Genomic DNA, 15,347 nt, shown 5'->3' on the forward strand with positions numbered 1-15,347 from the left:
GGCCAACCAGAGAGATGCTCTTGGAGCAAAGGGAAAATAGTTCTCAGAACCCCTTGAATCTGAATATAGAGTTTGTTTTTAAGAGTACAACAGAAGGCCCTTGGGGAACTGAGCCTCACTGCGTCCAGAATAGCATGGAGTCAGAAGCTGTGCTCCTCATCATTGCATATTTCAACCAGCAGCAGGCTTCAAACGTTCAAGCAGGAGATGTCTGGCACCCACCGAGCCAGGGGTGCTCCCAAACCCCTGTAACTCCAGCTGGTGAGCAGACAGAATCCTGCCAAAACCAGCTCTTGCCTGCTCACCCTGCAGACTCAACTCCAAAGTCCACTAAAGCCAGGTACTTCTAGTGAGAGAAGTTTATTTAGACACCGTATCACATACATTCAACACAATCACCAAACAGGTTAACCCCAATTAGCTCATTCCACTTTATTGTTCGTTCTTTCATCTTGTGCGAAGTTAATTTGCTGTTTTAAGTTTTATCACATCTGCAGCGGCTACAGCAGGCGTCAAGCCACAAGGAGGACAATAGCGTGAATATGTGAACTAACAAGATATCAGACTTTATTACTGAAGCTTTTTTTCATTCACAGGTCAGTTCTTGTAAGATGGTCTTCAGCAACCTTGTTCTGAAGGCTTAGGCTAAACCTGTAAGGTAAGAAAGTTACCACAGTTAATCCCTGAACAGCAGGCAGTCCAGCCCTCCTTTGCTATAAGGCCAAACAGAACAGCAACTTGCTTTAACTGACTTCGGTGCTGTGCTCTGTAGCAATCCCCATTCTTTACCAGACGGATTGAAAAACACAGGACATTCCCACAATCATTTTATTAATTAGCTCATTTAGTAGCCATCTGGTAGCATTGTTGACTTACCATTAGCAAACCTGCACTGCTTCAGTACTTCACTGAAGCCCTCGCACAGCTTGAGGTCAGTCTGGTTCTGCGCGCACTCCAGGAATTGTTTCATTTCATACTGGCAAGGAGCAAACTGTGCCTGCTGCTGCTGTTGGTAGGCAGGCTGAGCTGCCTGGGGCTCCTGAAACAGCAAAAACCTCCATAAGTCCCTTTACACAGCCAAACCACCCCAGTACTGCTTGCTGTGTACTTCTTCCCTGTGTTTTAGTCAAAATGCTGGGTTGCTTTTTAAATGGAAAATAAATAATGGGCTGAAGTACAAAGTTTCCAGCAGCGGTATGACACAGGCTGAACAGTTTTGCAAGTTATAAACACTTAGGTGACTTTGGGTAACCCTAGATATCATCTGGACGAGGTAACAGCATTATCTTAATGTTTGAGCAGCACAAGAAGATCTTGCAGTAGACCTGGAGCGAAGCCCTGTCTGAATCAGAGGGCTACTACAGCAGAAAACACCACTACTACCCAACAACATGCACTCATGCACCCCTTTGAACTACTTTTGAGATACTTCATAGTGATTGTGGTAGTCACCTTGGAGATTTAATCGCTACAGCTACCCCAGTTTTCCAGCTGTGACTCCTGTGGTTTTTAAGTTTATAGCAATTACATCAGGTTACATAGAGCTGATGTCACAAGTTAACTGTGCCTCATCAGCTGGTGTCCAGTTATGTTCTCTCTTACCTGATAAGTAATATCGGGCCTTGCAGGCTCAGAGCTGCTTCCTCCACCAAATCCCCCTGTAAGCGCATGACCTATGGTATGGCCTACAGCAGAGCCTACAGCGACTCCGGCAGCAGTTGTCGCCATCTGCGCCATCAGGCCAGGCTGCTTCGGTGCAGGAGCAGCCACGGCAGAAGGTGGTGCCGCCGCTGGGACAGGCGCCCGAGCAGCAGGCGCTGGTGATGCAGCTCTCATCGGTGGTGCCCGACTGCAGGAACATAAAGAGAAACCTCATATTATCGAATTCAAACCGGCAGAGGCCGCCTGGTTGCAGGGAACGAGCATGTGCAGTTCCTCCTTGTTACAGCCTGCACGTTGATGGCAAGAACTCAATGTTGTTATTTATGAACAGGGTAAGATTTACAGGCTTCTTTTTGGCTGTTTTAAGGACCAGTCGCAGCCCCACGCCCCAAAGGACCGCGTTATTTCGCGGGAAATGAGATATAACCCAAAAAGGCTGATTAAATAAGGCCTTAATGATCAGGCACCGGATGGCCGGGCCCTGCCGCCCAGCGAGGGCTGAGGAGATCCACTCCCATCCCCGCCAAGCGCTCACCCTGAGCTCAAAGCAGCTGGACCCCCCTCCCCACCGCAGTGCGCCACCCAACCCCGCAATGGCAGAATGGCCTTGGCCGCCTGCGGCCTACCCGGGGGCGGGGAAGGAGAGCGAGAGAAAAGGGTCCAAGCCGCCCTCACCTGGCGGGGGGCGCCACGCGGGACGTGCGGCTCCGGCCGCCCCTCGGCATCGCGGCGAGAGAGGTTCGCTGAGCGGAGGAAAAGAAAATAAAAAGAGAGAACGCGGCCCTCCCGCTGCCGCCTCCCGCCGCCGCCTCTGAAGGTCACCCGACCCGCGCCGCGTCACTGCCGGCACACGGGGGCGTGGCTTCCGCCGGCCACGCCTCCGCCGCCGGCCGCGCCTCCTCCATCGGCCACGCCCCCTCCATCGCGTGGCGGGAAAGGGCGGCCGCAGGGAGCGGTGGCGGCGGCTGCTTCTGTGAAAATAAACCGATAAACCGCGTTTTAACGCGCGGCGAGAGTCGCGCTCTCTGGAGAAGGCCAGAGGCGGCACGCGAGACACCCCTCACAGAATCGCTGCGTTTCACCCCAAAAGCTGCGGTTTGCCGCAAACTGCCCCAGGAAGGAGCCAGGGCACCTCCTGCCGCCTTCAACCCCGTGCACACGGCCATCTGCATGGGCTGGCATGTAATCTTCTCTCTTTTTAAATGTATTTATCAGTTAACTTATTAACTTATTATGTTTTACTCAACGCTTTTACTATAGAATATCTCATGACAGCACCAGGCTCACCGGCTGCTCTGCTAAGGCTGAACCCTGTCCCAGCTCTACCCAGGGCTCTGCACACACAGAGGAACGTGGCTGCTTGCTTTTTTTTTTTTTTTTGTTTTTAAGAAAAAGAAAAAAATCTGGGAAGTTTGGAGACAGATGGCGAAAGACAGCTTTAAAATACTGGTATTGTGTAGTCGAGGAGAACATGATAAAAATAGCAAATGGAAGAGAATAAATGAAAGTGTAAGTCAGGGCTTCAGCTATGTGATCATGAGGCCATATCCAGAGCTGTTATGATAAAGTGAGCGCCACCGCAGTTACTTTGTTAAATGGAGGGAGTTCTTTAGACAAAACACGGATGATTTGAGGAAGCTGCTGTGAGTTATGAACCTCAGCAGAGCTTCAGAAAAGAATGAACTGTTTAATAAGGAGAAGGGCACATGTTACATCACATAACTTGGAATATAATTAAAATATAGCTCTAAGAGTTTACTCCCTAAGTCCCCGTATACCAGAGGTAGAACTGTTGTGAAATTTGATCCCTACTTACTCAGTCGTTAATAACTTAGCACACGATTTGTTTGGTGGTTTATCTTGATCTTACACCCGCAGTGCTGCCTCCTGTCCGCCAGGCGGCGCCACAACCACGCGCCCCGCCACGCCACGCTCCCCCCACGGCCTGACGTGACGTGACGTTGTCGCGGAGCGCCACGTCCGGCGAGGCGGGAGGGGTGGTGTCCCCGCCCAGCGAACCAATGGGGTGCGTGCGCGCATGCGCGGCCGGCCGGCGCCGGGCGCGCGTCGCGGGCTGAGGCGGAGGGAGGGGGTAAGATGGCGGCGCCCGTCCTGCTGCGAGTGTCGGTGCCGCGCTGGGAGCGGGTGGCCCGCTCCGCCGTGTGCGCGGCCGGCATCCTGCTCTCCCTCTACGCCTGCCACCTGGAGCGGGAGAAGGGCCGCGACCTCCACTACCAGGCCCTGTGCGACCTCAGCGAGCGGGTCCGCTGCTCTGCCGCCATCACCTCCAGGTGAGGCGGGGATGGGACCCGGCGGCGCTGCCGCCTCAGGGGGAAAGGGTTGGGGGTGTGGGGAGCGGTGGGGCCTGGAGCGCTGCCTCCGGTGCCTCCGGCGTTAAGGCGGGGGATGCTGGGGGTCCGTCCGGCTCTGTGAGGGGGGCGGCGGCTGCGGGCCGGGACTCGTCCCGGGGGGGCCTCACTGAGGCGTGAAGGGACCCGGGAGCTGGGCCTGTGCTGGGTTCACGGGGCGGGCCGGCCGGGGAGGGGGCGGCGGGGCTCCCGGTTTCGGCAGCCCCTTGGCTGGGGGGTTGGTGTGGGAACGGTTTTATTTGGGGATCACTACGGGCTGGAGCGTGAGACACCCGCGATTCCTGTGTTGTAATCAGTGGCAATTAGCTGGAGTGACAGGCGTTTTAGTGGCGAATGCACGTTACAGTGAAAATGCTGGGGGTGTGACTAGTGGTTGAGGCCAACATAAACATGGGCAATTGTAGATTATTTGATTTGGGTTGTTTTAATTGGAGTATCTGAATTGCATTTTCATTATAATGGTCCCTGGCAACACAGAAGATTGCTTTTGTGATACAGAGGATGTTCTTAATTCAAGAAATAATCAGCATGCCCCAGCAGCAAATGTTCAGTCCAAATCTTGATTTATTTTCCAGGTTTCCTGTCACTAATTATTGAGCTGTTGTTTTCTAAAGGACAATGGTTCTTATTTCTTTTAGGAGAGTCGCTGTATAAATTTTCGTATGCTGCTAGCTTGACTTAAGTAACCAGTTGATTAAATTACAATAATGAAAAGACTTAGTCTGCTGGATAGTTACAAGTGTTACCAGTATAAACATGCTACAGGAAATGCTTTTGGGTGTAATTTGGACACGAAACTCTACTAAAAGCCTGTTCTCAAGTATTTCAACTAAAGAAATAAGATGATTTTTCAGCAATCTCAAAACTGTTTTGCGTGTGCATGAATCTATATATAGGTATATAAAGATATATGTAAAGGTATTCACCAATAATGAGCTGGAAAGGGGAGGGGTTGGATTCTTCAGGAAATGTATATCTTAAATGCTTCCTCTTTTTTTAATGATAACTTTTTTATTATTGTATTAGTGCCTTCAGCTGAATGAGTACTTGAGTTTGGTTTTGTTTTTATTGCAATGTAACCTGCGTAAAAGCTGTCACAGTTTTTATAAAGGTACTTGCTGTATTATGATAATGAGCCAATGGGCGAGGATATGTGTGTATTCTGTCAGGGTGGAAGCTGGTTACATTGTTTGGTAAAACATACAGGGAACTCTTCTTCTTAAAACCACTTCTGTGGTGACAGAGATGGGATTGTGTAATGTTACAAAAAGATGTGTATCTGTGGATGTCTGAAAGGAGGCTCTTGTGACTGAATGAGGGATTTGACTCTGCTTTTCTGCCTGTCATCAGATAATCTGCAGTTTGTGAAGGTGATTGTTCATCTCTCTGTTTGAAAAGTGTCCTGAATTGAGAAGTTCCAAGAAGACTTCAATAAGCTTGACAGAAAGCTTAAACTTAAAGAATAAAACTATGCGTAGGCTACTGTGATTAAACCACAAATTGTCAATAATCTAAATTTTACTACAGCTATAGAAGTAAAAAAAGAATACGAGGAATTTAAGCACCTCTGTAGTCTGCTTTTGTATAGAATTGGTCCTTCATTAGCTTTTTAGTGTTGTTGTGAATGCTGCTATTGAGACAGGGAATTTGAAGTAATACTTTTAATGCATGTTTACTAAACTTATTGAAGAAGTAAAATAATTCAAATTATACTTTGGATATTTCTAATTATGAAGTAATGCCTGGTAATTATAGTGTTCATTAGCAGAACTGCAGCTGAAATGTTGAGTGTGCCATGGTGAGACCTGTAAATACTTTACTGTAGGAATTCTATATGTGAATGGTTAGGGATAAAACCAACTAAAATCTCACTAGCAGTTGCTAGGAGAATTGTGCTTAAAGACTGAAATATTGCAAATGTCAGGATAGCTCAGGGTAGTGAGAGCAGGTGGTAAAAGGAGTTTGTGGAAAAGGAGCGTGCAAGTTCTGTTCAGTCAAACCATATTTGGAGAAGAATGTGCTTTCAATGCCATACAGGGTCCAGACAAAAGAGGAACATTGCTTTAAAAGTAAGACCAGAGGGCAAGCTGTTAAGCTCTGAAGTAGGGATATCACTGAAAGAAATTAAACTTATTCTCCATGTTGCCACAGCGCCCCATCCATCAGTCATTCTCTCTCCAGTTGAATATTCCTTGTTACTGCTACATGACTGAAGTTTCTCCGAAACTTGATTTCTTAAAGGAACTTCTGACTACAATTTAGATTTTGCCAGGACAGTAGTTTCAGATACTATGTTCCACTGTTGTCACAAGTAATGCACATTTCACTTCCCTAAGTTTCTTTTCTCATTAAGCTATTACACTAGCAATCACAAATTATTTGATTACCAGAGTTAACTCTGCAGAGTTAAGTCGGTGACAAACTTGTACTTTGTGGCTTTTTCTGACTTCTAGATTGTTCATTTAGTTGTGTGACTTTTTATTTAAGCTAGATTTGCTGATGGAACTTGGAATGTAACAATCTTCCCATTTTGACTGGCAACCCCAGCAGTGGACTGAGTTTAAAAAGCACATCATGGTGTTGGATTAATTTTAAGTGTAGAGAATGATTAGAATTAGTGTATTCCTCCCTCAGCTGACTTACTTTGTAACTGAGTTCTAGTCTTTGGGGAGGACTTTTTTCCCTAATAAGCTGTTAGGATTTCCAAGTCTTGCTTTTAAGCCAAATCTGGTGTTGGCACAACAATGAGAACACAAATGTTGTAAAAATTACCAGCATGCAGAGGGAGGAGCATGGAAAATCTTAAATCAGAGACTGACTCATCCAGAAGATGACGTTGGAAAGATACCTTCCTAGTATCCTTTATTCAAAATTGGTGTAAGGTGTAAGGTGAGAAAAGGTAGAAGTGGTTTTATGTGGGTTGCAGAAAAGCTTGTCTGGGCCCTTCTTGTGAACCAGTGCACGCAAATGAGGCCCACGTGCCTTTTTTATCCCCCAATATTACTGGTTTTGCAAGGCTTGGCTCTTTTCTAGTCAGCAATATCATTAATCTTAGCCAAGTAGGTTTTGTGAGGCATCTTCAGTTCTCTATACAAAAAGATAGAAGTTTGGTTAAAGTGCAGAAGGGCAGCATGTAGAGCGGCTGGTGGTCATTCAACAGGAACATATTTCTGATTCTTAAGCTACCAAAAGATTTTACATGAAAATGTTGCCTCCTGAGACTCCGCTGTAATCTGTTCTGTAATTTTAAATTGGTTGGTGTTAATTTCTGAGGTTTGCAAATTGTTAGATAGCAGGTGTCACGGTGCTTTTTTCAGTTATTCTGTAGAAAGGATTCATTCCTTTTTCTGTCTGAGGGAAGGTTTGAAGCTCTCTTTTAATTTTATGTCAAAATACAACAAAGGATACAAGTTACTAAAGTTTTATAGGAGCAGACGCAGTGCTTAAAGCGGGGGGGAAGGGACTCAAAGTAGTACCTGTGCTGAGGGGAGAAAACCCTCCCGTGTGAGCTAAGGTTATCTGGGCGGCCGGGCAGCACGTGGGCAAATAGGACTGGGACAGAGTGGATAGATAATGGACTTGACTGGGGAGACTGGAGGGGTGAACCCAGAGGGGTCTGGTTACTGTGTGCTGGGGAAGGAAAGGGTTTCAGGAACGCTTGTAGAAAACCAGCTTCACTGGTTCTTAAAGCGAGTTCACTAGTTCTTAAAGCAAGTTGTTCCCAAAACAGCAGAAGCTGATAGTTGAAGTGATTTTTGTCTCATGTTTTTAATGGAAAAGTTATGACTTCAAACTGGTAGAATGTGGAGTGGCTGAGGCGCATCTTTTATAAAATACAGCAGTGTCCTAACTACACGAGGTTTTTTCAGCCTTGCAGCGATCTGATCTTGAACATGTGTATTTTTTGCTTTCCATAAACGTATGATTTCTAGCTTGTCTGGAGTTTGCAATAGGGCTGAAAAATCTTTTGCCTGATGCGAAGTAAATTTCACAAAGTGCCTGTAGTTCAAATTCAGACTTCATTTATGACAGCTTAATAGAAGAGATTATGTGGAAGGAATACAATGCTGTTGGCTTGTAGCTTGAATAAGCAGTGCTTCTGTAAAGACTACTATAAAAGAATTAACCATTGTCTGCTTGAGGTTTTGCTGATCTAGACACTGAGATTTTTTCAGACTATTTCTGAGATAGAGCTGGAGGATATATAGAACAAAATGCCATTTGTTTATGGTAAATGCTGCTAAGAGATTTAAACTTGAAATTAAGTGAATAAAAAATTTGGGGCACTCTTGGCAAGCTCACAAATGGGAATTTTTAATCTCCTTTCTTTCTTGTAGCTTATAATTGAAGGCTTTTACTCTATTAAAACTGTTAGAGTGGCCTAAATGACCTTGTAACCATGAACCATGTTTAATCCAAAATCCTTTAGTGAAGCTGCAACCAAAGTTTCTTAACATTACTGAGTATGAAAGTGCTCCAGATCCTTTGACCTTTATATGAGCAGCGATGTGTGCGCACAGGCCAGCTGTTCTTCCCTCCCGAGAACTTCCATTCTGTACCACAACTTATCTCAGAAGTCAGATGGCGCTTAAGGAAATGTGCGTATCACTTATCAAGCGTAACCTTATTTTAGAAAATAATATTTATTGTTTCCTCAGGGTTACCACAAAGTGGTAAGTGGTGCTTGCTGTTTGATAACACAATAATGCTTATGGAATGAAAAATAATCCTGAAATTAGGGGCTTTAAGTAATTTTCTACTACTCAGGTAACAAAGCTTGAGTTCTTTATATTTTCAGAGAACTGTAAGTAGTCTTTTTCTATTATTGTTTGCCCTTTTCATTGCAGCAAACCTAAAAATTGAGAGAAAGAAATGTGTTGGAAAACCCGCTGAAATGCAGGGTGTTCTCAGATGTTGAATCATACATCCCATTTAATAACCTGGTGTCCAGAAGGATTTGATGGGATTTTCAACCAGGCACTGGGAAGTACGAGGTGTGTGTTTTGTTCAAGGCATCTGCTACTCCTGAGATGTGATACTGTAGTCAGCTGGACTTGACCTCATCTAGTATGGTTATTTTCAGGTTAAAAGGAATATACAATAATTAGTTCTTTTCCTGACATGAGAACTAAGGATTGCCAAGTGAAACAGAGGTAATGTGGTTCTGGAATTCATCACCGGGGGATGTTGTGGAGGTCAAATGTATGTGCTCACAAAACATCTGGGTACGGTCAGGAAGGCTGCAAGGTGGGCTACCGAGTGTGGTGATGCAAGTGAAACTCATGTTTAGAAGTTTCTTAAGCTCAGTCTTAATGTAGTGATGATTGAGATCAAGTGGGGCATCTTAGGGGATCTGCAGAAAACTGTCAGAATTTGGGTGCTTGGCTAGAAAAAACAGTATAGCATTTCTTACAGAGAGTGGGTAAGATCATAATCTGATTCCTGACTATATACTTTTGTTTGTTTGGCAGGCTTGCAATTCTGTTGCTTTTTGAGCTAATCCTGATAACTCTTAACAGCTTTTAACTTGTTAGGGAGGTTTTTTACTTGTCCTTTAGAATGACTGAGATGACGGTGTACTGCAGCAGGTGCTCTTGGTTGCCTTTCTGCCAGCGGTATTGTCTCTGCTAAATTATGTTAAAATGTTTAGAGTTGAAGTGTACTCCCATAATATGCTGTTCTGGAACACAGAGGATATTCATGATTGTGCAAAAGAGGTAATGATTTAACATTACAAGATTCTTATTGGAGATAATGTCACTTGTGGATCAAAATGACCTCAGTTGTTCCTGTCTTTCTGCTAAGAAGTGTCAAGTTCGTGCAAATACAGCTTTAAACTTCTAAAAGCGTGGCACTTCTGAACTTTGTTAAATATCACAAACCAAAAGGGACACTGTTTAGAGGGTGGAAGTGATTTTTTTAGACCTCCTTTTGATAAAAGGCAATGCACCTTGGACTGAAGGTCACTGTAGGGTTCAATTTTAGATGTTGGACAAATACATGAACAGATAGAAACACTTTGAATTTCTTGAATCCCTAATCTGAAAACTTTTTTCAAGACCCTTCAAAGTCGCACCTGCAAATGAGAAGCGACTCGGATGGAACAGAGGGGGAATTCGAGTGACTTAAAACATGAAGGAAGATGTCTTTATTTTAAAACTTCCTTGAGTTAGTTGAGATTGCCTTTTGTTTTCACTAGGAGTGAAGCTGGGGTGTGGCGGAGCTGGGCTTGCCAGGGTGTTTGTCAGCAGGCTCTGAATCACGCAGGGCGACTCCGGCCTGATTTTCACAACCCTTGCTGCTGCAGGGACCGGAGCCACGGGGCAGTCCCAGAACAAAGCTGACGTTGGACAAGGCTTTTCTCTTGCTGTGCAAGCAATTATTCAATTAGTTCATTTTACTTAGTATTCTGTATCTGAAAAAATGATCCAAGTTAACGATAGTCCTTGTAACTTATCTGCTTTATAAGAAAGGCAAGTTCCGTGAAGGAACTTCAGAGCAGTTTTTAGCCCCTTTTAGTGATGTTTAATTCTTGGAGTTTATTCTGTTAGGACTGCAGTCTTTCTTCTTGCTAGTTGTTTGCCAAATGCTTTTGATTTTCAAAGTTATCATTAACTCAGGTGTGATCAGAAAGATTATCATACTCAGTCTTCTTCCAACCTCCAATTGCTTGCAAAAGTACTTGGTTCATTTTAGTGGGTTTTGTGAACTTCTTGATAGAATTAGGAGATGATTTACCCTCTTCAGTAGAGAAATTAGATGGAGATAGAAATATACAAAGTCTAAATATTTTTGCTTTTCAGTTTGCAGAAAACTTCCTCACACTTCAAATCTTATAAGGCTGGAAAAAGTGCTGCTTCTTTAACCCCAGGGTTCTTAGCTGTCTCGAGGTGTGGGGAATAAGATGTGAGATTAGAGCCCTGCTCCACGGACTGAAATGTGATACTTGATGTCCTTAAAGCTACTACAAGGCCAACAAGATACTTAATGAACGACTGCATGTGGAAAAAGCTTTCACCGTGCTCTGACCTTCTTGCAGCTGTGAACAGAGATTACTTGAGGACACTGACTGCCGGGAAGGGCTTGAACTCGTTACCTCTCCATTAGCAACATTTCATTCACTTGCAGAATAACTGTAACCTAAAAAATTTCTGATGTTTTTAAGCTTGAGTTCACTCTCAAACACAACAGGATCTCATGAGCATCAGAAGTCAGAGCATACAGGTAGGGCAGGGAGAGGGCAGGAATTCAGGATCCTGCAGTTGACGGATGTGTTTTTCAGGAATTGGTACCTAATTTTCTGTGCAGTTTCTAGGGGAGAAGAGCATAAGACTTGGTTATAATACTTAATTGCAGACAGTTACTAAGTTTGAATTAAAATTCAAGTATATTTTGAAAGTATTGCACAAATGGCCATGAGATTATGCAGTATTTTGGAGATTGTATTAAGTCATATTTGTCGTGGCACCTTTCTCCTGTGAGGAGACTGCTTGTAACATGGTGGTAGCTTTTCGCTGGTCTCGGGTGTGTGGTGAAGTACACCAGCAATGTTCCTGTGCCATGCACAGAGCAAACCTGTGCTTGGTTTACTAGAACCATTGCCTCTAGTGCAACAGTCTCTGAGGAAACCATATGCTAGTGTTTTGTGCTGCAACAGCACTGAGGAACTGCACTTTTTTATGTACGGTAATGTGACAGTTAACCTGGTAATGTAAACCTAGCCTTACAGTTATGTAGCTCTTGACCCTATGCTGCAAAGTCAGGCTGGCAGATGTCCTAATGTTCTCTTGTAAGTGAATTAAGTTGAGTGTTAATGTAGTGTTAACTTCTTTTCATATTTTCAAGTGACACCAACAAATACGGTAAATAACTATCTGCCTTAGGGCAGCAAATTAATGGTTTTTAGCACAAATATATTTGCAAATTTAGTCTTTTAGCTGCCTTATTGCAGTAGCAGTTTTGTAGGGCTTGTGCCACTTTCTGCCTTCTGGTTATAAAATTGAAAGCCGCTTTGTGGCTCAGGCACTAGTTCAAAGTGTCTCACGGTGCCAGGGCTTGAACAAACGAGCTCTGTGAATGTTATGGTACCATCCCCAGCTTGTCTGCTTGTCAGAGTTGGGCTCCTCCTGAGGTGTTAGGCTGGTCAGGAGCAGCTGAAGTGCAAACAGACGTTCTGATCTTGCTCTGGGGCCAGCGAGGTAAGTGCTGGTTAACAACATATGAACATTCTTCCTCAGCTGTATAGTGAGCAAGTGTCCAGCTTGCTGCCGTGGAGGGAACTGCTGAAGCAATCCTTGGAAAAAGGAAGCATTTATTTGACAAAAGAGCTTTGAACTAAAGACCAAGGCGGCAGACGTGGTATCTGGTGATGTTGCAATTGTGTGAACTTGGTAGTTCCCGCTGTGCCAAATAACTTTGCTCAGCAAGGTGTGGGATAAAGTTGTACCAAGTGCGCTCCCTGTTGCAAACTGCTTGGTTTTCTAAGATACCCTTGAACTTCACATAGGGTACAGCTGTCATGTCAGCCTATATGTATCTAATTTTTTTCTGACAGCAATGAATTGAAAATACTGATGTAAAGCAATAGGTACTCAAATACAAGTTAATTAGTTTCACTGTTTTACAGATGGGGTCGAGGATTCGGTCTGTTGGGTTCCATCTTTGGAAAGGACAGTGCAATAAATCAGTCAAACAGTGTTTTTGGACTCGTGTTTTATATACTACAAATGCTACTTGGTAAGTATTAATTCAGTTTGGAGCCTAAAATATATAACAGGTCTGTGGTGATGAAAGAGGAGTGCATTATGTATCGCACAGTCTGCAAGAGACCAGACAAATGCATGTGATTTTTCTTGTTAGCACCAATCTAACGATACATCTGTCCAAATGGCTTAAAACCCCAACTGATAACAAGAGCAATTTCATTTTCTCCTGCTATGCTGTTAATAAGATAAATGTCAGGAGAGTTGCTGCACTGGTATTTTCACTTAAATTATTTAGCATTGGATTGCACAATAGAAAAGAGAGGAAATAAAAATGGAATTTACAAGTTTTGCAGGAGTAACAGAGATAGCAGGCAAAACAAGTGCATGAAATGTAATGTATGCCTATTTCTTCATAACTATATGCTCTGCTATAAAGCTATTAATATTTATAGGCATAACTTGACCAACTTTCCCATCACTCAGGAACATGGAAGATGGTAAATACTACACATAGTTCTTACCAAAGGAGTGTCATTTAGAACCTAGAAGCTCCCCTCCAAATAGCGATTTTTCAGTTACCTTGAACCCCTGGTATTTTAAACAGACTTTTGTGTGATACAAACTTGCCGAGTAGCCTCTGGTTTGAATTAGAGCACTTGGGCCTTTTGCTTTGTGTGGAACGGGGGAGCGGGAGCAGTGGGAGTAACTTTCTCTCTCTTGTTGCAGGTATGACAGCAAGTGCAGTAGCAGCTCTAATCCTCATGACATCCTCCATAGTGTCTGTAGTAGGGTCATTGTACTTGGCGTACATTCTGTACTTCGTGCTGAAGGAATTTTGCATTGTCTGCGTCATCACATATTTGCTGAACTTCATTCTCTTTATCATCAACTACAAACGACTAGTTTATTTGAACGAGGCCTGGAAACGGCAACTCCAACCCAAACAGGAATAACGCCTGTTTGAACTTTTGACTGACAGTCTGAAGACCCAACTTCCATTAAGTTTATTTTGCAGTAATTTTTTATTCTCCATATCAGACACTTCCCCTGAGAATCATAACTGAATTTTTAATTATAAATTTGAAGGGGCCCTAGATAATTTTTTTTGTGCTAATCTTCAACTTTAATGTGGTTATGAAAGAAAGCTCTAATGCAATCAAAGACAAGCTTTAACTTTACTTTGAAGGAGTTTTAGCCACAGGAAATTCTAGACTCTTTCTCTTCCCCCTCCACTTGTGAAGTGGGTAACACTTGCTCTAAAATATCCTGTATATAAATTCAGGTATAACAATATGTGATCATGACATTAAATATTCTAGAATAGCATTACCATATTTAATGTTGCCATGTTTACAGTATGTGTATTTTTTTTTTTAGCTGATGGACTTAGATTTGACTAGGACTTATACTGTAAATAAAATTAGACACATTGGTTTCATCCCTGGAGAATTCACTGTACAATCGGTTTTGTTAGTCTAGGAGCTGTCAGAGTGTTCAGCTAATGGTCGACTGACGCGCTGGAAGGAGTGACCTCTAGAGAACACCGCGTGGCTGCACTCGCTGCTAGTGCTTTCGCAAGAATGATAGTTGGGGTTTGTTCCAGTTTTATTTTCTATTTTGTCTCCAGTAATGAAAATGGAATTAAAGCTGAAACCTGAAGTATGTTCATTTAACCACAACGTCATTAAGCTATTTTCATTCTGTACAGAAATTAATGTGGTCAACAGAAAGCTGCCTCTGGGATATTACATGCGGATTGGGGGTCGGTGTATCAAAGAGCGTTCTTTAAAAGGACTTAATTTCCGTGCAGAGCTGATTCATTTTTAAACTGCGGTCAGCCAGCCAGTGTTACTAATGTTTGATGTTATATGAATGCTGCAGTATAGAATTGCAATTTGCAGTTGAAGCCACTGCCTGAGCGGGATAACCAAGCAGTGCACTGAAGAAGCAGTTCCTTAATTGATCTTCGTCAGGATCTTTGGTTTGCGCTATATTGGGAAATGAACTTTAGGCCTGACACACGTAAGATCACTTGGAAGGGCAACCTGTTTAGTGGGATATGTAAGTAAATGTGCTCTTGAAAATGAAATATGATATAGTGCTATCATTGCTCTTTCTAATAACTAATTGGAAAAAAAAATTAAACTGCAGATTTAAACAAAGGAACAAAATTGTAAATGCTGTTTCTGCACTCAGTATTCTAAGGCTGAATGTTAAAAGTGCCTTCTGTCTTAAAATCTTAAACCAAATACTTTGTGTTGAACTTGGCAGGCAGAAGTGTCCTTGCTTTAAAAATGAAAAAACAAACAAACAAAATTCCCAGCAAACTTGCTGGGCATAGAAGAGTATTAAGAGATCTATTTTAGTTTTTAGACTGAGAAGTGGTAGCAATGTTGTTTCCGTTACCTTAAATCAATGCGATAGAAGGTTGATGATGTGATTTGGAAAAGTGAAATACTTGTGTTTCAGACTCTGTGACACCAAAATGTGTGGGTTCAGCTACTTTCTGTAATTGGTGCTGTGCTGCTTTTTGCCCTTGTCAGCTTCTAAATATGAAGAATTCCAACTGCGTACCCATTTAGTTAAAGAATTAGTTAAACTAATTTTAGAA

At 43.3% G+C, this 15,347-nt stretch overlaps 2 protein-coding genes across 2 annotated transcripts; one reads left to right on the forward strand and one right to left on the reverse strand.

Annotated features, from left to right (window-relative positions):
• Positions 1–344: 344 nt before the first annotated feature.
• On the reverse strand, positions 345–2,511 carry CHCHD2 (coiled-coil-helix-coiled-coil-helix domain containing 2). The gene is made up of 4 exons (XM_065853482.2): positions 2,338–2,511; positions 1,603–1,849; positions 877–1,039; positions 345–651 (listed from the first exon to the last, which is right to left on the reverse strand). The coding sequence occupies exons 1-4, from the start codon at positions 2,385–2,387 to the stop codon at positions 641–643; spliced, it is 471 nt and encodes a 156-aa protein (XP_065709554.1). The 5' UTR covers positions 2,388–2,511; the 3' UTR covers positions 345–640.
• A 1,199-nt stretch (positions 2,512–3,710) lies between these two features.
• Positions 3,711–14,409, forward strand: VKORC1L1 (vitamin K epoxide reductase complex subunit 1 like 1). The gene is made up of 3 exons (XM_065853230.2): positions 3,711–3,953; positions 12,658–12,767; positions 13,463–14,409. Exons 1-3 carry the CDS (start codon positions 3,760–3,762, stop codon positions 13,687–13,689), a joined length of 531 nt encoding a protein of 176 aa, XP_065709302.1. The 5' UTR covers positions 3,711–3,759; the 3' UTR covers positions 13,690–14,409.
• The last annotated feature ends 938 nt before the right edge of the window (positions 14,410–15,347 follow it).

This window comes from Patagioenas fasciata, chromosome 19, assembly GCF_037038585.1.
Source record: "Patagioenas fasciata isolate bPatFas1 chromosome 19, bPatFas1.hap1, whole genome shotgun sequence".
Lineage (NCBI taxonomy): Eukaryota > Metazoa > Chordata > Aves > Columbiformes > Columbidae > Patagioenas > Patagioenas fasciata.